Here is a 23,528-nt window from a genome sequence, read left to right as displayed (position 1 = left end):
CCACCCAGGGCCTGGCGCTCAGGGTGGGGCCCCTTCTGGGGACTATAAAAGCGCACAGAAGCCCAGTGCCAGCTTTGAGCTTTGGTTTCTGTTTGGGACACTTCCTCCGAGCGGTGAGGAGTGAGGAGCCCGCGGTCCAGGCGCCCCCTACCCTGCACCCTGACCTGGGACTTTCTCTGTATCCCAGGGGAGCGCCGGCCAGGATGAGGGACCGGAGGAAGGCGGCGGATCTGCGGCAGCAGGTAAGGATGCAACAGGCTGTCACGCACACTGGTGGCCACGGGGGTCGGTCCCCACGTCCAGTGCGGCCCACCGGGGAGGGACGGGGGCTCAGATCACAGGTTCAAGGCTGTGTCACCGGGCGGGCCTCCACACGCCTGGAGGGGTTGTTCACACGCCTCTGTCACGGGACAGAAAAATGAGGACTGATGTGTGCGATCCGTTTACTAAATGTGCACAACAGGGGCGCCCGGGTGGCTCAGTCAGTTAAGCGTCCACCTGACTTCGGCTCAGACCATGATCTTGCAGGTTCGAGCCCCGCGTCGGGCTCAGTGCTGACGGCTCAGAACCTGGAGCTGCTTCGGATTCTGTGTCTCCCTCTCTCTCTGACCGTCCCCCGCTCACACTGTCTCTCTCTGAAAAATAAACATTAAACTAAGAAGCAGAAGAAAACAGAATTTAGAAATATGCACAGCAGGAAGAATTTAGACACACGGACCGGGTTAGCCGACCGACTCTGGGGACGGAAAGGTGACTCAGAGACTGTGGAGATGGAGTCTCCTTCTGGGGGCATGGAACATTCCGGAGCCACACAGATGTGGTGAATGTGCCCGTTGGCCCCCCGAGTTGCATTTTAAAAGGGTGAATTTGGCGTGATGCGAATTCACCTGCATAAAAATATGAATTAATAGGTACATTTTAAAGATCACGATTCCTGCGCGTCACCTGTTGTCTCTGAGGTCCGTGGGCCACGATGCCCGGTGGTGGGGACGCCCAGAACCGTGTCTGGGGAGCCCCCGGCCCCGCACTGGGGTGCTCAGCGTTGGCCCCTCCTGTGGTTGGGCCGCGGGCCCCATCCTGTCTGATGTGCGCAGCCCGGATGCCCCCGCTGCCCCCCCGTCCACTGACCTTTTGTGAATGTCGCCTCAAAGTCTGGTTCTTGGTGAATCCGATTCCGTGGGCACCTGCTGCACATTGAGCCTGATGCCTCCCCGTCTTCAGCCTAATCCCTGTATTACAAAGCCACGACAATCCCTGTATTACTAACCCAAAGGCAATTGCGGATCCTGCCGTTCCCTTCTCCTGGGAGGCGGTTTCTCGGGTGTTGAGACGAGAACACTCCGAGAAGAGTCTAAGGGGAGAAGGTGACAGCCCCTGGTGGGCTCCCTGTTGGGTCCGGTGACTGGGACTTTGAATGCCCAGCACGTCGATCCGGCACAGATGTCCCAGATCTCGTGACCTGATGCGGGCGATTCTGGGGGGCACGGAGAGGTGGCCCCCAGGGCATGAGTGACGGGTCAGAGGGAGGGGGGGGTCTGTGGGTGCTCAGTCCCTGGGGTCCGGAGGGCGCAGGAGGCCAGCCACCCCGGTGAGGGTCCCGGGGGGCCGGGGGTTCCTGGGGACAGAAGTCCAGCTGGGCGTTGGGGCCGTGCGGCCTGCAGTGACCGTCAGTGCGGCGGAGCAGGAAGCTGGGTCGTGTTGACTTCACCTTGTTAATGACACTTCCTTCCCCGGCTCTGCGCTCTGCGCTCCGGGCGCCGTTTTCTCGGTTCCCGGACGCGCCAGGCCCCAGGACCGCAGCCTGGAGGCCTGTTGCCGGCGGCGACCCGCACCCCGGCCCGGAGCCCCCCGCCCCCTGTCCTGGGAGCCGCGCCCCCCGCGTCCACCCTCCCCGGGGTCGCGCCGCCGTCGCGCGCGCTCAGTGTCGCCTCCCTTCCAGGGCGCGGGGAGCCGGATCGCCATGCGCGTCGTGTGGCTGGCGCTGTGTCTGACGCCCGTGTCCCGTGTGCTGCCCGCCGAGCAAGGTAGGTCGGTCTCTGCTTATCGGCCGGTCTGTGTCCCCAACACGCCTCTTCCTAGAAGCCCTCCAGCCCCAGAGCCTGCGAACCTGTGTTTGGAGACGGGGGTCTTTCCAGATGTCATGGGCTTCGGGCAAGGCCATCGGGGTGGGGTCCTGACCCAACAGGGCCTGGGGTCCTGGGGACAAGGGGACACGTGGACACAGCCATGGCCCCAGCGAGAAGGCCTCTTGGGGCAGAGTGGGGTCACCTTCCCTCCTTGGGGCTCCGTCCTGACGATGCTGAATCAGGACACTGTTCCGAAGGAGAATATGAGACTCGGTTCTGGCGGACCCGCAGGGGTGTCTATAGGCAAACGGGGCCCCGTCCGGAGTTTTCCGGATACAGAGCAGACCCGAGGGAGGGGTGAGTTGTGTGCTCTCCCAGGGCGGGCAGAGTGGGTGGGTCACCTTCTGCAGGGACCCCGAGCGTCCCCACCTGTGTCCACGGCTCTTGCATCACGCGGGCGACGAGAGCTGCCGAGACACCACAGGATTTCATCAGCCGTTAGACGTTATTCCTTCCTCAAATAGGAGTGACCTTCACATGTGCTGTGGGGGAGGGACAGGGAGGGATTTGTCCCCTGAGGCTGCGAGGGCGGCCAGGACGAAATACCATGGCCTGGGAACTTTATTTTTTTTTTAATTTTTTTAAAATGTTTTATTTATTTCTAGGAGAGAGAGAGAGAGAGACAGCGTGAGCAGGGGAGGGTCAGAGAGAGAGGGAGTCACAGACTGAAACAGGCTCCAGGCTCCGAGCTGGCAGTCAGCACAGAGCCCGACGCGGGGCTCGAACCCACGAACCGCGAGATCATGACCTGAGCGAAAGTCGGACGCTTAACCGACTAAGCCACCCAGGCGCCCCGGCCTGGGAACTTTAAATACAGACATTTATTTCTCAACAGTTCTGGGGAACAGAGTCTGAGATCCGGGGGGCGCAGGAGTGTTCCCTCTTAATAAGGACACCAGTCACTTTGTATTAGGGTCCACACGACTCAAGGATGACCCCATGTTAATTAGTCACGGTGCCATGACCCTGGTTCCAAATAAAGGTGTCATCGTGAGGCCCTGGGAGTTCGGACTCCAGCGTGAATTTCAGGGGGACACAGTGGGACTCACCCCAGGTGCTTCTGCCCCCCCACCCCCCCATATTTATTCAACGGCCCGGGTCCTTCATCTCCTTGGGGGAGTTTGCAGACGGCACCAGACAGGAGCTTTCGGGGGTGAGGACTGGGCGCGGGGAAGGGGCTTCATCTGTTTCCCGGCTGCCACCCAGGTCTCAGCATCATCTGGGCTCCCGTCCCGTGCGTGCCCGTGAGCGGCCCGCCGTGTCCGGGTGCAGAGGCTGCTGCAGGCTGTGTGGTCACTCGGCCTGTGGGTGTATTCTAGGACCGCTGACCACAGGTAGGAAGTGGTGCTTTCTAGGAATCCAAGGCCGCAGGAAGCTGCAAACGCAATCTAACATGTTTACAAGTTCCCTCCCGAGCCGCAGGCCTCCTGAAGCTTCAGCTTGGGCCACAGTGTGCGAGAGGGGCCTGGGGTACCACGCACGGTGGAAGAGAAGTGTGGAAACCAGACGCCTTGCCTCGTCCTAGCCTTGAGGAGAAGTGGGTAGTCTGTCACCATCGAGTCTGAATTAGCTCAAAGATTTTCATAGGTTTATCAGAGTAAGGAGATTTTCGTCCATTGCTAGTTTGCTTAGACTTCTTCGACCCAAATGCGTGTTAAATCCAGTCCTTCCCCCTCCCCAACTTCTATGGAGATCATTCGTTTTCTGTAAATGGGGTGAATTCTATTCATGGTTAAAACAGCCTTGTATCGGGGCGCCTGGGTGGCTTAGTCGGTTAAGCGTCCGACTTTCGCTCAGGTCATGATCTCGCGGTTCGTGGGTTCGAGCCCCGCGTCGGGCTCTGTGCTGACTGCCAGCTCGGAGCCTGGAGCCTGTTTCAGTCTGTGACTCCCTCTCTCTCTGACCCTCCCCTGCTCACGCTGTCTCTCTCTCTCCCCTAGAAATAAATAAAACATTAAAAAAAAAAAACAACAACATTGTATTCCTCAGTAAGTCTCTTGGGTCATGAGTATTACCAGGTTTATGTGTTCCTGGGTTTTATTGACTAATATTTTTGAAGGTATTTTTTATATTTATAAGGGGTACTGGCCTTGAGATTAGATTTAGTTTTTAATTTTATTTTTGTTAATTTTTAGGTTTATTTAGAGAGAGATAAAGACAGATCAGGGGAGGGGAAGAAACAGAGGAAGAGAGAGAATCCCAAGCAGGCTCCACACTCAGCACAGAGCCTGATGCAGGGCTTGAACTCACAAACTATGAGACCATGACCTGAGCTGAATTCAAGAGTCAGACGCTTAACAGCCTGAGCCACCCAGACGCCCTGAGGTTTTTTATTTTTTTTAATTATTAAGGAATAAAGGATCCTTATACGTTAGGAGAAAACAGTGCCACAGACCAAGGTGTTTGTTTGGTTGGGTTTTGCTGATGAAACGGAGGTCGTTGATCTTGATAAGTAATCATCACACTCACAGTCTGTAAATCAGATGAACGTTGATGAAAGTCATGCCTGTAAGTCGTCTACGACCCCAGATAAACCCTCGCCAAGCATCTGACCGATTTCTGTAGCTTTGAGTTATTGGAAAAAGTGTGCCGAGTGCCGCCTCGTGCAAGCGTTTGAAGAAATGTGCTGAACCCTGAGGTCGGCTGCTACAGACCCTTTTCTTTTGTAAAAAAAATTTTTTTTAATGTTTATTTTTGAGAAAGAGGGAGACAGAGCGTGATCAGGGGAGGGTCAGAGAGAGAGGGAGACACAGAATCCGACGCAGGCTCACGCGGGGAACACGGCTGTTGATTCGAGCCGCCCGCAGCCCCGAGCGCCTCGTTCCCCGTGTAGATTTCTGCTTCCGGACGACGCTTCAGGACCCGCCGGGAGATGGAGGCGCCGGTGGAGACAGAGGTTCAGGCATCAGCGGGATCTGTTCTCACTCCTACCTTATGTAAACATTTCAGATGCCGATTTGCCTATTAAGAACCTAAGGATGGAGCCGGAGACGAGAAGGCTGACCTGGGACCTGAATGGAAATGTTTCTGAAATTAAGTGCTTCATTAACTCACAGGAGATCACGCAGGTAAATCTTCTTCCCCGTCCTTGGCACACGAGGCGAGTCACTCAGGGGCCTAAGAGCCCGTGTCCGGCATCACAGAGGTGGGGGCACGACTCCGGCCGGCTGCGGGATGCGGGGCCACTGCCAGGCCCACGGCTCAGGGTTCCTCAGCCGCACGATGCGCAACAAGGGGGCCGTGGCCAGTGTTGGTGACAAAATGCAGGCGGAGAGTCGAGCCTCGGGGAGAGTGAGAGTTCTGTTCTGACCCATCCCCCGCCTCTCACCCAAATCCTACGGTGTGTCAAACAGCAGAGTTTTATTCCCTTCAAGTCTTGGACGCTGGGGGTGGGATATCCAGGCAGGGCTGAGGCTGGGAGTCTGAGGTCCAGGCAGGGCTGAGGCTGGGAGTCTGAGATCCAGGCAGGGCTGAGGCTGGGAGTCTGAGGTCCAGGCAGGGGTGAGGTTGGGAGTCTGAGGTCCAGGCAGGCCGAGGCCGGGGATGGGAGATACAGTCAGGGCCGAGGCCGGGGGTCTGAGGTCCAGGCAGGGCCGAGGCCAGGGGTCTGAGGTCCAGGCAGGGCCGAGGCTGGGAGTCTGAGATCCAGGCAGGGATGAGGTTGGGAGTCTGAGGTCCAGGCAGGGCCGAGGCTGGGAGTCTGAGGTCCAGGCAGGGGTGAGGTTGGGAGTTGAGGTCCAGGCAGGGCCGAGGCTGGGGGTGGGAGATCCAGTCAGGGCCGAGGCTTGGGGTCTGAGGTCCAGGTTGGGGCTGAGGGTGGGAGTCTGAGGTCCAGGCAGGGTGAGGCTGGACTCTGAGGTCCCGGCAGGGGTGAGGCTGGACTCTGAGGTCCCGGCAGGGGTGAGGCTGGGGGTCTGAGGTCCAGGTTGGTGCTGAAGCTGAGAGTCTGAGGTCCAGGCAGGGCCGAGGCCGGGGGTCTGAGGTCCAGGCAGGGTGAGGCTGGGAGTCTGAGGCCCAGGCAGGGGTGAGGCTGGGGGGTCTGAAATCCAGGCAGGGCTGAGGTGGGAGTCTGCGGTCCAAGCAGGGCTGAGGCTGGTTCCTCCGGACGCCTGTCTCCGTGGCGTGTGGACCCCGTGTTCTCCCTGTGTCCTCATGTGCTGTCCGTGTGTACATGGGGGTCCTCATCGCCTCTTGTTCTAAGCACCCCCCACCCTACTGACCTCATGTTACCTTAATCCCTTCTGCAAACACCCCACCTGCTTTCTGAGGTCCTGGGGATGAGGGTTTCATATATGAAATTTGACGGGACACAACCCCGTTCATGAGAAGTCTCAGTGGGGTGTCCTCGGAGCTTGGCCGGGTGACTCGAAATTCTGTGATTGAGAAGAACCAAGAAATGTGGATAAACACCAGGGGTCAGAATGGGGCACTCGGGGGGCTCAGTCGGTTGGGCGTCCGACTTCGGCTCAGGTCAGGATCTCACGGTTCGTGGGTTCGAGCCCCGTGTCGGGCTCTGTGCTGACGGCTCGGAGCCTGGAGCTGCTTTGGATTTTGTCTCCCTCCGTCTCCGCCCCTCCCCTGCTCATGCTCTGTCTCTGTCTCCAAAACAAATACACGTTAAAAAAATTTAAAAAATAATAATATTAACAGAAAAACCCAACCTTCTGCCTATTAACCCATTCAGGGGGCTTCACGCTGTGGTCTATTTGTATGAATTTATTACATAATGTAAGTACGAAGGTGGAATCCATCACGATGTCAATAAATATTTTACTTTCCTTTCTGTTCCATACGAGTTTCCATTTTTATTTCCTCATTTTGCTTTCTTTTCTCATTCGATCCTTGGAAGAGGGTCAGCTGCTTGCGTTTATCCGTCAATGTAATTATCTTATCGAAAGTTTTGTGCATTTTTAAAAATTTCATACACTTCATGTTTTGCTTTTTTTATTTTTATTTTTTGACGTTTATTTATTTTTGAGAGACAGCGACGGAGCGTAAGCAGGGGAGGGGCAGAGAGAGAGGGAGACACAGAATCCGAAGCAGCTCCAGGCTCCGAGCTGTCAGCACAGAGCCCGACGGGGGGCTCGAACCCACGAACCGTGAGATCATGGTCTGAGCCGAAGTCGGACGCTTAAGCTACGGAGCCCCCCAGACACCCCAAAACTTCATATTGAGGGGAAGCCGTAGAGATTTCCAATGCAGCCCCCTCCCCTACGCACGCACGGCCTCCCCGATTACCCGAAGCCACCGGATAGCTCGGACACGTCATTGTCACCCAGAATCCACAGTCTGCCGCGGGGCTCGCTCTTGATGCCTTGAACTTGGAGACTTCAGGGTCAAGTACAAGGACACGCATCTTCCGGAACAAATCCCGCGATGGCCCTGCTGACCTCTCCCTCCCTGTCCACCAACCTCTGATCGATCTGATCGATCGATAGGGTCACCAATAGGCACCCAACACGTTTCTGGGATGTTGGCGCAGGTTGCACGGAAGCTGTAGATAAGACGACAGGGAGCTCTTTGTTGCGTCTGTTGCTGACTGTGACACTCCGGGGCGAGACGACGCTGCCGCTAAGTCACACTCTGTCCCCCAGGCCGTCAACCGGAGCTTCTGTGAGTTCTATGTGCTCCCCTTGTGTGCAGTGAGCAACTTCACGGTCGCCTCCAGCCAGGCTCCGGCCTTCTCGGTGTGGACGCGCTACCCCCCGCCAGGTGAGGGGCCAGGCCGTGCACGGGCCTGCTGGCTTCCAGGGAGGGCGAGAAAAGAACACGACCCCGGGGTCGGGGTCGAGGATGGGGTCACGTCTGCGGTCGGGGGTCGTTCCCACCCTCGGTCTGACGAAGTGTGGAAATGCAGGCCGCTGAGCGGCGGGCAGGGGTGAGGGCAGGAGGGGAGGAAGAGGGGAGCCCATCAAAGCACCATGTGGGGGTGGGTCCTTGGGGGATGAGGCCGTCGTGTCCTGAGCCGGATGCCCTGGAGACACCCCGTTTCAGAGGCGGCACAGCTGTTTCTAAGAGGCGCGACCGCGGGGGGAAACCGAGGCACGCCTGCACGGGACGCCCGGGTTTCTTGCTACGACTAGGGTGACCTCCCGCGCGACCCTGACATCCGCACGCGCGTCCTAAAGGGGGTTTGCTTCCCTTCCCCCGTCTGCAGCGGAGGGAAACCCGGAGGCGGCGGCACAGCGTCTGGGCTGCTGGGTGCACGGCGTGGACTTCCTGACGTGCAGCTGGGAGGCGGGCAGGGCGGCCCCCCGCGACCTGCAGTATCACCTGTACGTGCAGGACCTCAGGTGGGTGTGGCCGTCCGGGCGCGGGGTCCGCGGGTCATTGCCGGGTGTCCCCTAGTGTCCTGGGGGGGCGGGGTCACTGCCGGGTGTCCCCTCCTGTCCCGGGTGTGGGGGCGGGGTCACTGCCGGGTGTCCCCTCCTGTCCCGGGTGTGGGGGCGGGGTCACTGCCGGGTGTCCCCTCCTGTCCTGGGCACGGGGGTCCGCGGGGTCATTGCCGGGTGTCCCCCACTGGCTGCAGCACCTACGAGATGCAGGAGTGTCCGCGGTACGAGGTGGACGTTCGGGGCACCCGCGTGCGCTGTCACTTCGCCGGCGTGTCCAGGCTGGGGGGACACATCCAGGTGCTGGTGAACGGCTCCAGCCGGGGCGCCAGCATCCCCTGCTCGGAGCGGACTGTGGAGCTCGCAGACGTCGGTGAGTCCTGCGGGGACACGGCTCCTGGCGGTCACTCGGGGACGCGTGGCGGTGCGGACCCTGCCCCCGGCTCTCGGCCGGCCGCCTTCTCGCTCTGACGCCCCCTCCTCACGGGGCCTCAGCTGCGTGACCTCCGTAACCGCCGTCACCTCCCTGGGGCCCCCCTCCCACGCCTTCACGGCGGGGGGACACACCTGAGGGCCCGTGGCTGCGCCCCGACTCTGGGGGCTCAGTGTCGTGCTCACCTGTCCACGCCATGCCTTCCCGGCTTTGGGAACACGGACCCCATGTCTGCACAGCTGCCCCCGCTGCGTGCCCCTAACCTGGACCCCTCCCCAAACTGAGCCGGCCTCCAGCCCCCCAGGAGCCGGGCCCCCCACCCGGCGCGGTCCACGCGGGGTCAGGAAGCAGCGACCCGCGGAGGGACCTGAGAGGCGGCTCCCAGGGGAGGGGGCTCGGCCGCTCACGGGGAAAGCAGGGCCTTCCTCTGTCTGCGGACCCCTCCTGGGGGGCCCAGACGCGCCGTGTCCACACACGCAGCCCTCCGGGCTCCGAGCCCCCCTGCACCTCCACGCTCACCCCACCCCCACCCAGCTGGGTGCACCCCCGGCTGCCAGCACAGGAGGGCCGTGCGGTGATGCAGCCTGTGCGCCGGTGGGGACGCCCGGGGCTGTCACCTGGGGTCACACAGGGACCCCACTGACATCCGCAGATGCCTCTAGTCCTGCACGGCTGGACACTGGGAATGGCACCTTCCGGGGGAGTAGGGTCTCCGCACGCAATACAGCAGCCCCAGTGCAATCCAATATGGGGGTGCCCCCCTCACAGGGGACGGGACACAGGCCAGGCCAGGGCACAGGACAAGGCCGTGGGTGGACGAAGGCACAGAGAGAGGCGTCCCCGGGGTGGGAAGGGGGCCTGGGACAGACTCTCCCTCTGCGCCTCCACGAGGAACCGGTCCTCTGACTTCAGATTTCTGGCCTCCAGACCTGGGAGAGGGCGCATTTCTTTTTTTTTTTTTAATGTTTTTTTTAAAATTTTATTTCCAGAAGAGAGAGAGAGAGACAGCGTGAGCAGGGGAGGGTCAGAGAGAGAGGGAGTCACAGACTGAAACAGGCTCCAGGCTCCGAGCCGGCAGTCAGCACAGAGCCCGACGCGGGGCTCGAACCCACGAACCGCGAGATCATGACCGGAGCTGAAGTCGGACGCTTAACCGCCTGAGCCGCCCAGGCGCCCCGAGAGGACGCATTTCTAAGGCTCGGGCCCCCACGCTGCGTTGCCGTGGCGGCCGTGGAAATTCACACGAGAACATTCTTTGCAATTTCAAGAGGGCGCCAGGAGAGCAAGGACCCAAGCCCAGGGCCTGGGCACGGACGTGTCTGCGCATGGACGGGCCGGGTCCTGTTGGACGGTCACAGACGATGCCGTTGACATCAGGGAATCGGGCCCGGGGGGTATGAGTTCCCAGTGGAGGCCGTAACACAGGATCCCAAACCATGAGCCTCAGAGCATCACAATTTATCCTCCAGTCCTGCAGACCAGTCTTAGATCCGGGGGGGCGGGGCCGCTGGGATGGGGCGGGGCCGCTGACATCCAGGGGGCGGGGCCACTTAGATCCAGAAGGGGCAGGACCACTGAGATAGGGGGCGGGGCCGCTGAGATCTGGGGGCAGGACTACTGAGATGGGGGCGGGGCCGCTGAGTTGGGGGCGGGGCCGCTGAGATGGGGTTGAGGCCGCTGAGTTGGGGGCAGGGCCGCTGAGATCTGGGGGCAGGACAACTGAGATGGGGTGGGGCCTCTGATATCCAGGGGCGGGGCCACTGAGATGGGGTGGGGCCACTGAGATACAGGGGGCGTGGCCGCTGAGATGGGGGCGGGGCCACTGAGATACAGGGGGCGGGGCCGCTGAGGTCCAGGGGGCGGGGCCGCTGAGATGGGGCGGGGCCGCTGAGGTGCCGGGGGCGGGGCCGAGCTCCCTCCTGAGGCCCCAGGGGAGGGTCCTTCCCGCCTCTCCCAGCTCCTGGGGCCCCAGGGTCCCCGGGCTCGTGGCCGCGTCTCCCCGTCTCTGCCTCCGTCTTCACGTGGCTGCTCTTCTGTGTCTGTGTCTCCTCCTCCGTCTCTTCCAAGGACACGTGTCGTTGGATTTAGGGCCCCCCTGATGCAGAAGGACATCATCCCAGAAACCTTATTACACCTGCAAAGGCCCAATTTTTTTTTTTTTTTTTTTTTGAGAGGGAGACAGGGCGCAAGCAGGGGAGAGGCAGAGAGAGGGAGGCACTAGATGCAAAGCAGCTGCAGGCTCCGAGCTGTCAGAGCGTCAGACAGAGTGTGACGTGGGACTCAGCCCACGAGCGGTGAGGTCATGACCTGAGTCAAAGTCGGACCAGATGCTTAACCGACCGGATCACCCAGGCGCCCCTGCCGAGCTCCGTGGAAGTGACTCCCATTTCGCCCCGGCCCTTCCCCGCCACGGGCCCGCACGTGAGCCCGCACGTGGCTGTTAGATGGTGAGCGGAGCCTTTGGGCGCTGAGCAGGTGCCACGTGACTGCTTGGCCTGAAGCTGCAGGGGCTTGTGGGTAACCCTGCTCTCTCCCCCCGGGCTTGATGGCGTCGACCAGGTGTGTTCAGGGCGTCTGAGGGTGTTTCCTCGCAGGGTGACCCCGCTGCCCTGTGGGAAGTACCTGCCTTCCCGGCCTCGCTTCCCGGCCTCCCCTCCCGGCCTCCTTCCCCAGCGCTGCCAATGGGCATGTCCTCCCAGGGCGGCTGCCTCTTGGGCCTCCTGGTCCTGAGGGGAGAAGGCCTCGCCTGGGGTCCCAGCAAGATGGCAAGAGATGGGCATGGCCCGGACGGCTGCAGGGGGGAGGGAGGGGAGCCGCCTTTGAGACCATTTCCCAGGACGGGATGGAGGACGGATTCTGTGGACGCGGCTGAGATAGCACAGGGCACGGAAGCAGGTTGGGTGCAGGGTGGTATCATAGATGGGGGAGGGGGGAGGGGGGAGGGGAAAAGAGAAGGCGATCAGGAGCTGGAGGCCACCCTGCACTGAGCTCCCTGCCCGGGCCCTGGGTGGACGGAAGAGCGGACAGGGGCGGACACAGGGGGGGCTCCCGTCGGAGGCCAGACCCCTGGAGCAGATCCAGACGTGCTCATGGAGGAAGCTGACCCAGCCTTGGGGTCCCAGGAAGCCGGCCCTCTGGGGGGAGGCCTGGAGGGGAGCCCTGGGGCAGCACCCCGAAGGGGGACGGGTCGGCCGCAGGGTCCCAGCAGCCACAAGGCAGGACTGAGGATGCAGAAGCAGCCGCTGCAGGAGGCGGGGCCGGGGAGGCCTGCAAAGCTGGCTCAGGCCGTGTGCGCCGCAGGGGCAGATGTTTCCGGAACGCAGCTGGCCGGCCAAGGTCACTGGAAAGGGCACCGACCCTGCACAGGGCGGGGAGGGTGTGGGGGGCCGGGGGCCCAGCACCGAGCTCAGCCGGGTCCCTGGGAAGGAGGGAGTCCTCGCGCAGGCTTTCTTCCCTCTGCCCGAGAGCAGTGGAATTGTGGCCCAAGGAAAAGCATTGGGTGACGTTCTAGAGACTTCGTCGCTGCACAGACCTCAAGAGTGCTTTCTAGAAGGATCTCGGGATGGGCGGGGGTCTCTCACAGTCTCGTGTCAGAGCAGCTGACCCTCACTCTAAGTCAGGCAGATATGCCAGCATATTGTGTCACACACCTATGTGGCCATCTTGCGCCTCCTTCAGCCTCGAAATGAACTTTCCTTTCCTCCCCTGCACCCGAATTTGTAAGAAGCCTGTTTGAAAAGTACCTTCTAGGGGAGGAAAAATGTTCATTTGTTTTACTCATAAAATTGTTGCTTTTTTTCTTCCCTAGAGAGATTAACTGTGCCCAACATCACTGGAACGTGTAATAAATCCTATTCGATCATGGAATGGAAAGTGTCAAGCCACTTCAATCACAGATTTACATACGAACTTGAAATACAAAAGGTAAACATTTGCCCCAGCTTGAAATTCTACATTCTCTGTACCCTGAGGATTTGGAGGCAGATGAAAACATACACACACAAAAATCTGAACCAAAAATCTTTTAAAAATAAATAAAATGTAAATAAAAAAGAAATAGGCAAAAATAAATTTTTAAATACATAAACGGAAGCTAACCCCTACATAAAAATGAAGAATGCTAACAAAAGTAAGGAAAAACTTAAAGATCATTTAAGCTTTTGTGTGTGTGTGAAAGTCATCAAAAAATACAGAAATGAACCAAAAAAATTTTTTTAGCGTTACCAAAAGTAACAATGTCAGCTGTTCAAAAGACAGAGGTAAAACCAAAAAGGCAGGTCGCACATGTGTCTTGTCCATCAAAGGATGCACGTTTAGGACGGATAAGGAACTCTTTAAGATCAACTCCAAGAAGATAAACAACCATATTTAAAAAACCAAAGGGCAAAAAAACCCCCAAAAAACCCAAAGGGCAAAAAGTCAAAACAGCCACTCCCCCAAAGAAGATGTATTCATTACCTATAAATACACGAAAAGCTACTAGAGAAATGTAAACTGCAGGGAGAGGCTGCTCCACACCCGTTAAATCAGCTAAAATGACAAAGTCTGGCCAAACCAAGTGTCAGTGAGGTTGTCACCCAGTGGACGGCAACACCTGTGTGTCACTAGCTGCTGGCCATTTCTGATGGTACGGCCTGTTTCAGGAAACCCCCACACGGCTCCTTTCTCTTTTGAGATGTTCCTCACGGATGAACATTCTCCCCATTGCAAGAGCCTGGATAAAATCTTATCCTTTATTTAAAAAACAGAGTGGCCCCTTTGGGGGAGGCTTCCCACGGCAGCAAACGTCCTGTGAGGTGTGGCTCCCAGAGGAGTGTAAACAGCACCCAGCAGAGTGGGGGCCCGAGTAGGGACAAACAAAATATATCCATGCTGTGGAATCCGACCCACAGGGAAGGTCAGCCAGCCGGACACAAGGTGCACCCTGGGGCACCCCATTTATACACAGAGGCGTAGAGAATGGTAGAGGGTCACAGGGAAACGTGAGGGAGACGGGGACATTCCTTGCCCGGAACGTTCTGATGGTTTCTCCTGCGCACGTCTGTCAAATCTCAGCAAAACCTGTACTTTCAGGGTGCGCTTTGCTGCAAGGAAACCGTGCCTGAATAAACGTTATCTTAAAAAATAACCAAGTAAGGAGGGCACGCACCTGGCTGGCTCGATCTGTGGAGACTGTGACTCTTGATCTCGGCGATCGTGAGTTCGAGCCCCACACTGGGTGTAGACATGATAAGTAAACAAATTGAAAAGAAAGTTTTCAGTCTGAAAATTAAAAGAAAATAAGCAAATGTTTGGATCTACTTGGTATTTCATACTCCATCATTTAGTTAAATTGATTATTTTTCTTGTTTGTATATTCTATTTACTGTTTCTATGTAACTAGTGATGATAGTTAACATTTCTACAAACGCACAAGTGGTCAAAAAGCCAAAGGTTATTGATTCTACTTTTCTCTTTAAGAAAGAGCAGGAATAGGGGAGCCTGTGCGGCTCAGTCTGTTAAGCGTCTGACTCTGGATTTTAGCTCAGGTCGTGATGTCACAGTTTGTGAGTTTGAGCCCCGAGTTAGGCTCCAGTGTAGACAGTGCGGAACGTGCTTGGGATTCTCTCTCTCTCCCTGTGTGACCTTCACTTGCTCATACTTTCTCTTTCAAAAAAAATAAATAAGTAGGAGCGTCTGGGTGGCTCAGTCGGTTAAGCATCTGCTTTGGCTCAGGTCATGATCTCACAGTGCATGGGTTCGAGCCCCGCGTCCGCTCTGTGCTGACAGCTCAGAGCCTGGAGCAGCTTCAGATTCTGTGTCTCCCCCTCTCTCTAACCCTCCACTGCTCACGCTGTCTCTCTCTTAAATATAAATAAAACATTAACAAAATTAAAAAAATAAATAAGTCAACATAAAAAACAACGACCAGGTACAGTATTTTTTTATTTTTTTTAAGTTTATTTATTTTGAGAGAGTGAAAGTGAGAGTGGGGGAGGGGCAGAGAACGAGGGAGACACACAATCCCAAGCAGGCTCCGCACTGTCAGCCCAGAGCCCAGACCGGACCCAAACCCACAAACTGTGAGATCACGACCTGAGCCGAAACTGAGAGTTGCTGCTTAACTGAGTGAGCCCCCCAGGCACCCCCAGACCAGGTATGTTTTACTTAGTGCCTCCTTTATGGCCACATTTACTTAATTATATTGACGATTTGCACCAAATCATTGGCTATTTTATGCTCAGCCCTATAACCCTCCAAGGGCTCACGGGGAGAAGGGCCCTCACCACTGGGCACCCACCGCTTGCTGCTTTTGTCTTGCAGGGCACAGACCCCCCCTACACAGAGAAGGTGAGTGTCCCCGAGGCCCCGCCCCCTGAGTCCAAGGTCACAAAGCCCCGCCCACCGCCCCACACCCTCCATCCCCTGCGGTCATGCGGAGGGCAGACCTCTAGAGAGGAGGGTCTTCTGTGGCTTCTCCTGTGTCTGTCTCGTCTTGTGTGTCTTACAAGGACCCCCGTCATTGGATTTTGGGTGGTGTCACGTCTCAGCCTTCACTTCCTCACATGTACCCTGTTTCCAAATCGGGTCCCATCCATAGGTTCTGGTGGGGGGGCCCCACACCTTTTGGGAGGGGGCATCTGCAGGGGTTGTGGGTGCTGCCTGGAGGCTGTTTACACGCCGGGGATTGGGAAGAACATCCCTGTCTGCACAGCCAGAGCCTGGGCTGACCGGGGAAAGGGGCTCTGGGCCGGGACCCTGTGAACAGCAGGCATCTGCCCTAATGGGGGGTGGTCAGGCTCCCTGTCTCTCTTTGGGGGGGGCGGGCGCTATAACAGGTACCACAGATGGGGCTTTGTGGGTCCTGGGCAGCAGCCTCAGATCCTGAGGGGGCCGGGCTGCAGGGACCCTGTGTTCTAGGCCGCCTGTCAGCTCCTCGGGGGGTCCTTGGAGTGTGGCCACATGCCCCCAATATCCACGTGGTTTTCCCCCACCCCCCGTGGGGGTGCCTGTTACCCAGTTCCCCTCCTGTGAGGTCACAGGTCCTAATGAATTGCTGACCTCTTCTTTTTTAAATTTTTAATGTTTTATTTATTTTTGAGAGAGCGAGAGAGAGACATCGTGAGCAGGGGAGGGTCAGAGAGAGGGAGTCACAATCTGAAGCAGCTCCAGGCTCTGAGCTGTCAGCACAGAGCCCGACGTGGGGTCCGAACCCACGAACCGTGAGGTCAGGAACCCCCCCAGGCGCCCCCACCTTCCCGCTCTTAAACCACAGCCCCGGAGAAACTACTACGTGCTTCCCAATCCCGGAAACTACGCGGTGAGGCTGAGGGTGCAGCTGTACTTCCGGAGAACCTGGAGCGAATGGGGTGCCCCCCAGCGCTTCGGTGAGTGGGGGGCCCTTTCATGTGTCCGCGGCGCGTGCCCATCGCGGGGGGCGCCACCCCGGGTCAGGGAAGCAGGGACCCTCGCCCGAGGCCCGCACAGGGCTCTGAAGACGCGGCCTGGGAGGAGCCATACCCCAGGACCCCCCCCCCCACCAGGGCTGGTCCTGGGGTCAACCTCGGGTCACGTCCTTTATCCCACCGGGTCTGGGCTCCTGGGCTGATCAGAAGGGTTGTGTCAAAGGAAGAGCTGCCATTTGTCCCTCAGCCATGTAGGACCCAGACCGTCCGCGCAGGCTCCCCAACAGGACAGTGGGGGCGCGTAGGGAACCTCGGTCACTGGGGTTCTGCGGCTGCGGCCATAAACGACCGCACATGTGGGGGAGGGGGCTTAAAACAGCAATCTGTCCTCTCCCAGCTCTGGAGGCCGGGGGGGAGCCTGAGACCCAGGCGGGGCAGGACCCCTGAGACCCAGGCTGGGAAGGACCATGATAATCCGGGCGGGGCAGGACCACACAGATGGGGGCGGGGCCACTGAGATCCAGGGAGGGCGTGGCCGCTGAGGTGGGGGCGTGGCCACCGAGACCCAGGCCGGAAGGGCCATGATATCCGGGCGGGGCAGGACCACAGAGATGGGGGCGGGGCCACTGAGATCCAGGGAGGGCGGGGCCGCTGAGGTGGGGGCGTGGCCACTGAGACCCAGGGAGGGCGGGGCCGCTGAGATGGGGCGGGGCCACCGAGACCCAGGAGGGGCAGGAACGAGATGGGGGCGGGGCCGCTGACATCCAGGGGTCGGGGCCAGAGACCCATGGAGGGCAGGGCTGTGCTCCGTCCTGAGGCTCCAGGCGTCCCTGGCTTTGTGCCCACGTCCCTCCTGCATCAGCCTGTCTTCGTGTGGCTTCTCGTCTGCGTGTCTCTTGTGCCCAGGAATCCTGTCTCTGAGGACAGGAGTCATTGCATTAGGGCCCATCCTCTCCCAGTGGGACCCCATCTTGATGTGATTATCTGCGGAGACTCTCTCCTGTGGACTCCGTGTCCCACCAAGTTAATACGTGGAAGCCCTCATCCCCAGGATTTCAGGGTGGGGCTGAAGTTGGAGGTGGCGTCTTTAAAGAGGGGATGAAGGAGAAATGAGGTCAGCAGGGCGGGCCTGATCCCATAGGACCAATGTCCTTGTAAGAAGGGAAAATGAGGACACAGAGAGGCACAGAGGGATGACCATGTGACGACACTGTCTACACTGCAAGGAGTGAGCCTCAGCCCTCCCCCCTTCCCCGCCCCCCACCTGGACCTCAGACTTTTGGCCTCCAGGACTCTGAAAGCAGGTATACCTGCTGTGTAGGCCGCCCTGTCTTGTGGGGCTTGGTGGGGGCAGTCCCCATAGGCCCCAAGGGGACCCTGCGGTCCTAGATAAGGGTGCCCGGAGTGCCCTGTGCGGACCACGCTGCAGGGAAAGCTCCGGGTCTCGGCTGGGGTTGGGGCTTGTCTTCTGGGGGAGGGACCCTGGCGCGGGCAGGGGGCCGCTGGCCCCTCCGGACACACCGAGAGCCCGCTGCCTCTGGGTGGGGGCGGGGGGGCGGGGAGCAGCCAGGACTCTGCGACCTGCAGACGCGCCCCTCCCCCTCCCCCCAGACTGCGACGTCGGGGACGATGGGCACTTCCGAGACTGGCTCACGTCCTCGCTGATTCTGCTGGGCTCCCTGCTGTCCCTGGGGCTGGGGGTCGCGCTGTGCGGAAGGTGAGTGCGGCGCCCCCTGTGCCACGTCCCCCCCCCCCCACCTCGCCCCTTCAGGCAGAACCGCCCAGCCGAGCAGCGCGGGCTTAGGTGGATGCTGCTTTGTGTGGGGGTCGTGGGAGGGGCAGGTTCGTGGGGGCTGCAGCCGGACCGGGGTCTCAGCAGGGGTCGGGGGGTGCAGTAGCCAGAGATGCAGGTCCGCCCCTCAGGCAGCAGCGCCCTGTCCCTGCGGACCCGGAGCACTCACTCCTGTGACCTGGGCCTGCGGGCTGGCAGTAGACACCCCGACCCCTCCCATCCCCGCAGTGGAGACCATACCCACCCAGCCCCGCCCCACAGCAGAACACCCCCCTTCCCGACCCAGCAGTAAAGATCACCTCCCCCCAGCGCCGCGGTAGAGGCCACTCCCGGCCCCCCCCCCCCCCCCCCCCCCCCCCCGCGCCCTCGGTAGAGGCCACGCCCCAGGCCCGAGGCAGCCCCTACCCCGTCCCACCCCTGGCCCTGGGGCTGGTGTCCTGCGGGCCAGACCCCCACGTTCGGGATTCGGAGCACGCGGCCCTCTCTCCCCTCCGAGGTACTCGCTGCTGCGGAGACTCTTCCCCCCGATCCCTCACATGAAGGACCCCATCAGCGACAACCTGCAGAGCAGCAAGGTGGTACGTCCCGCTTCCTGCGGGGACCGGGCCCAGCGCTCACAGCCCGGGGGCTCCCGGGGTCACGTGAGGAGATGCGCACCACCGCAGGCGCTCCTCCAGGCGGGCAGGCGCGGAACCCCAGGGCCCCACAGCCCCAGGACGTTTTAGCCTGACCGCCGCCCTCTCACCCCGCAGGTGGCCTGGGAGGCCAGCAGAGCGAGCGGGGAGGACTGCCAGGTGGCGGAGGTGCAGGTTCTGGGGGAGACCTGAGGCTGGAGCTCAGCCCTCGTTCCCGGCACAGCCGGGGCTGGGACGGCGTGCAGCTGGACCACGGGACCGGGACCGGGACCGGGACGGGCAGGGGTGGGGGTGGGGGGTGGGCCATGCCAGCGCCAAGTTCCGCGAGCTGCCACCAGAGGGCAGACAGGCTGCGTGGGGGTCGTTTCCTAAATAAAGGCGGGTTCCAGCCACTGCCTGGACTGGAGGGTGGGACCCGGCCCCGATGCGGTGGGTCCCCGGAACCCCGCTCTCGGGCCTGCTGAAATGGGCCCCGTCCACGCCGCTGCCCACTCACCTGGGTTGGAGTCCGTTCAGCGGCTGTGCCTGGTTCTCCATGACGACCCCACACCTCAGAGTTAATGAGGACGGGCCCACAGGCCCCACGGAGGACCCCACTCCCAGCCAAGGAAACGGGCATCTGGGCTGCAGAAGGGGGTCCCTACCTGTGGCCTGTGCGGGGGGGGGGAGGGGGCACACACGGAGGAGGCGGCCATGCACCCAGAGATGGGGAGGGCCATCCCGGAAGTCCTAGGAATCCCCCCCACCCTTCCCGAACCACCAACCCCTAAATGGCGAAAATACTGCTTCCGGAACGCGGAGGCCACCAGCAGACAGGCATTCGGGGACCTGATTACAAAGAAAAAGGCCTCACGGCCAAACTGAATGGAGCGTCCACAACCAGCTGAGAGTGACCAAGAACAAAGGCAGGTCCCCGGTCTGAATCCTGCACATCTGGGGGGGCCGCACATGCCGGTCCCCAGTCCTTCCGGCCCGAACACCGGCGCTCAAGTAGGTCAGGAGCCCAAGGGCCCCAGGGCGGCCGCGCAGGTCAAACGTGGGTGTAACAGGCCAGGTCCCGTCGTCGTTTTAACTGTCTCCCGCCCAAGTTTCCTCCTGTCTAAGCGGACCGTAATGGCGGCAGAAGGGTCTCCGTGACAAGGTCGTGAAAGTGAGGAGACCCGCCTTCCCCAGCCAGGACCTCACAGCCCCGGGGCGTGGGCCGCCCAGCAGGCAGGGGCCTGCGCAGCCTCTCCTACACTCGCGGCGGGTTTCAGCAAGGCTTCCGCAGGACGCGGATGCGCCCCAAGGTCCTCGCCCGAGAGTCCAGGGCCTGCGCGGGCCAGGAAGGAAGGTCTGTCTACTGAAAGGGCAGACGCCCCAGGGACCCCCACGTCTACTGGTCTTCACCACCCAGGCCAAGTCCCGTCACTGGACGGGGGAGGGGGCCCTGCGGCCGGGGTGAGGCTGTTTCCAACCGCGCTCCCCACCTACCCTGCACGCCCACCCGCCCGTGCGAGACTTCTCAGCTGGGAAAAAACCACCAGAGCCTGTGTGTCCCGTTTTTTATGGTTTTGCAGAATGCCCGACATGAAACATAATTGCAAATATTCGGCTGTGCAAAAGAGAATAGTGCTTAAGTACAAATGGAGACATGATTCTTTTTTAAATAAATACTTAAACACGACTAAGGTCCCACAGCACCTGGGCTCTAAGGTGTGCGCCGAGAGCTGCCTGCTGCGCGCCCCGAAGGCATCCTGACTCCCCTCCCCCCAACACGCGGGACCTGGGGCCACCGCGAGCCCCTTTAGAACCTTCCCCAGCCCGCTACGCACGATCCGGCCGCGACCAGGACACTGGAATTTCTCGAAGATCAATGGTCCGTAACAGTTACAAATACGTGGTCCCCAGGGTCCCGCGGCTACGCGCCTAGATGACCTTCTAGATGACCTTCTTGAGCTCGTCGTAGATCACGAGCACGAAGGCGCCGCCCATGCCCCGCAGGACGTTGGACCAGGCGCCCTTGAAGAAGGCCTTGCCGCCTTCGTCTTTGAAGATTTTCCGCCAGCAGTCGACGGTCCCCTTGTACATGATGTCGGCTGTGAGAGGAGAGACAGGTTACTTCCAGGAAGGGCGTGAAGGCAGGCACGGGACAGGGACACAACGAAGGGAGCCCCGGAGCCAGGGGGCCTTGGAGTTCCCACCCCCACCTGCTCAGGGCCCCGCCCGGCCCCCCAGGGGCAGGACTAGGGCAGAAGCACCCGGAACCCCGCCCACAGCCTCCCATAACAGTAACAAAGGACCGGCCTGGGCCACTCTGGAGAGCAGGGCGGAGGGCAGGTGCCCAGGGCTGTCGCTGCCAGACCTTCCGACCTTGCGCAGACCCGCCACCCCGTGAAGGCAGCGCAAAGAAGGCCACCCCAGACCTGTCTGCGGAGCACCTTGTGTGATGGCCCCGGCCTCCTAAAGGCGTACACCAGAAGGCCCGTCATCCCAGCCTCCCTCGCATTAACGAGACAAGGTACCTCCTTTGCGCCCGGACTGCATCATCATCCGCCGCCGCACGGTGTCGAAGGGGTAGGACACCACGCCGGCCACGGCCGTCACCGTCTGCGCGATCATCCAGCTCACCACGATGTGGGTGTTCTTGGGGTCCGGGAGCATGCCTGCGGGTCACCAACCACGTGAGGCCCCAGCGCCGCCCGCCTGTCCCACGGAGTTCCCGGGTTCGGGTCCCCGATACCAGGACAGTTCCGCTAGGGGCCTGTAGGGGTGGGTGGGGGCGGAGCCACGGGACAGTCCCACAGGCCCCTGCTTGGCGCCTGAGTGACCGCTCTCTGCAGCAGGGGCCAGAAGGGCCTTGGGAAGGGGGCGCCAGAGAGCACGACGCTGTTTTCGTGTTTGTTTTTTTTTTTAACCTTTCTGTTGAGAAGGCACGAGTGGAAAGTGGGGCTCAAACCCACGAACCAAACCGTGAGATCATGACCTGAGTGGAAGTCACGCTTCGCCGACTGAGCCTCCCTGACGCCCCCCACACAAAGGCAGAGACTCCCGGCCCTCGACGAGGCAGCTCAGCTTGCTTTCGGGGTGTGAACTGTGTTCCCCTAAAACACACCGGAGACCCAAAGCCTAGTACATCTGAATAATGCTGCAACGAAACAAGTTGAAGAACAAAGTGAAGCCTGTAAGCTGCCAGGATCCCCATTTTCTTAAGAAAAAACTGAGGCACACTTGGTCGGGTCAGCGGGCTATGTGTGGTGAATTCGGCTCGGGTCACGAACTCAGGGTTTGAGGGTTCGAACCAGTGGTGGCCTCTGCTCACACTGCCTACCCTGGTGCAATCCTGTCTCCCTCTGAAAATACATAAGCTTTAAGAAACTTAAAAACACAGAGAAAACCACCCTCCAGGCACCAGGGAAGCCCCCTCTACCTCAACCCCCACGGCTGCCTGGTGCGCCCCCCACCTGAGCCCCCACGGCCCCCCCGTGCGCCTTCCCCCGGCCCCGCGCCGCCGCCCTCACCTTTAGCTGTGTCGTACACGCCGAAATAGGCCGCCCGGTAGATGATGATGCCCTGCACCGACACGTTGAAGCCCTGGTACAGGCCGCGGATGCCGTCGGACTTGGTGATCTTCACCAGACAGTCCCCCAGGCCCTTGAACTCCCGCTCGGTGCCGGACTTGCCCACGTCGGCGGCCAGACGGGTCCTGGCGAAATCCAGGGGGTACACGAAGCACAGGGACGTGGCTCCGGCCGCGCCGCCCGACGCCAGGTTGCCGGCGAAGTAGCGCCAGAACTGCGTGCGCTTGTCCACGCCGCCCAGGAAGATCTGCTTGTACTTGTCCTTGAAGGCGAAGTTGAGCGCTTGCGTGGGGAAGTAGCGGATGACGTTGGCCAGGTTGCCCCTCCAGAAAGACAGCACGCCCTGCTCCTTGGGGATGCGCACGATGCAGTCCACGATGCCTTTGTACTGCTTGTCGGCGGCGATCTGCTTGCTGGCGTGCTGCACCTGCGGGCCGGGCGCACGGGGTTGCAGGGGGGCCTCGGGGCAGGCGCGCCCCTGCCGCGGCGCCGCATGCGGGCGCCACCAACAAACCGCGCGCGGATTCCGGTTGCAAACTGCGCGGCAACAATGAGCGCCCGCGGCGCGGAGTGCGCCTGCGCGCACGCGGCCCCGCCCCCGCGCCGGCGGCAGCGCCCACGTGACTCCACGCGCTCGGCCCGGCCCCGGAACCCGGCGGCGCGCGGACAAAGCGGCGCGGCCTCGCACTTCCGGCGCCCGCCCGCCGGCTCCAGTGCACGCGGCCGGCCGCGCCTGGTGCCCCCTCCCCGCGTCCCGGCCCCGGGCCCCCGACCACGCGCACGCGGCCCCCGCCCCCGCACACACCTGCAACAGCAGCTTAACCCGCTCGATCGGGGCCACGGCCGTCTTGGAGATGGCGGCGGCGATGCCTCCGGCCAGGAAGTCCTTCGCGAAAGAGATGGCCTGTTCCGTCATGGTGGCGGGTCGGGCGGCGAGGCAGGCGGAGTGCGGGGTGCGGGCGCAGAGAAACGGAGGGTGGGCGCCGCTGGCTCAGCCCTGCCGCCGCCGGGACCGAAAAGACGGGGCGTCCAGCGCGCAGCCGCTAAGGGGACGACGCCCCGCCCCGCGCCCCCGCCCGCCGCGTCCATTGGCTGCGCCGTGCGCCGGCGCCCCGCCCCTTCGCGCGCGCCGCGCCCCCGCGGGCTGCCGGGAGCCGCGCTGGGCCCCGCCCCGCGCCCCCGCCCGCCGCGTCCATTGGCTGCGCCGTGCGCCGGCGCCCCGCCCCTTCGCGCGCGCCGCGCCCCCGCGGGCTGCCGGGAGCCGC

At 60.9% G+C, this 23,528-nt stretch overlaps 2 protein-coding genes across 3 annotated transcripts; one reads left to right on the top strand and one right to left on the bottom strand.

Moving 5' to 3' along the window:
- The first annotated feature begins 96 nt into the window (after positions 1 to 96).
- On the top strand, positions 97 to 19,283 carry IL3RA (interleukin 3 receptor subunit alpha). Of its 2 annotated transcripts, none has more exons than XM_039245299.1 (12): positions 97 to 242; positions 1,940 to 2,024; positions 5,076 to 5,194; positions 7,721 to 7,838; positions 8,284 to 8,401; positions 8,656 to 8,831; positions 12,700 to 12,815; positions 15,195 to 15,221; positions 16,147 to 16,258; positions 17,888 to 17,993; positions 18,565 to 18,646; positions 18,821 to 19,283. In XM_039245299.1, exons 1-12 carry the CDS (start codon positions 204 to 206, stop codon positions 18,893 to 18,895), a joined length of 1,173 nt encoding a protein of 390 aa, XP_039101230.1. In that variant the 5' UTR covers positions 97 to 203; the 3' UTR covers positions 18,896 to 19,283. The 2 variants fall into 2 exon arrangements, with proteins under 2 accessions (XP_039101230.1, XP_039101229.1); XM_039245298.1 differs by having other exon boundaries at positions 8,284 to 8,419.
- A 949-nt stretch (positions 19,284 to 20,232) lies between these two features.
- On the bottom strand, positions 20,233 to 23,301 carry SLC25A6 (solute carrier family 25 member 6). The gene is made up of 4 exons (XM_039245327.1): positions 23,069 to 23,301; positions 22,204 to 22,690; positions 21,208 to 21,348; positions 20,233 to 20,781 (listed from the first exon to the last, which is right to left on the bottom strand). The coding sequence occupies exons 1-4, from the start codon at positions 23,177 to 23,179 to the stop codon at positions 20,624 to 20,626; spliced, it is 897 nt and encodes a 298-aa protein (XP_039101258.1). The 5' UTR covers positions 23,180 to 23,301; the 3' UTR covers positions 20,233 to 20,623.
- Positions 23,302 to 23,528: the final 227 nt, after the last annotated feature.

The sequence above is a fragment of the Hyaena hyaena genome, unplaced genomic scaffold (genome assembly GCF_003009895.1).
Source record: "Hyaena hyaena isolate Hyena2069 unplaced genomic scaffold, ASM300989v1 scaffold_259, whole genome shotgun sequence".
NCBI lineage: Eukaryota > Metazoa > Chordata > Mammalia > Carnivora > Hyaenidae > Hyaena > Hyaena hyaena.
The sequence above is the reverse complement of the archived record's forward strand: the minus strand, read 5'-3'. Positions and strand labels throughout refer to the sequence as shown.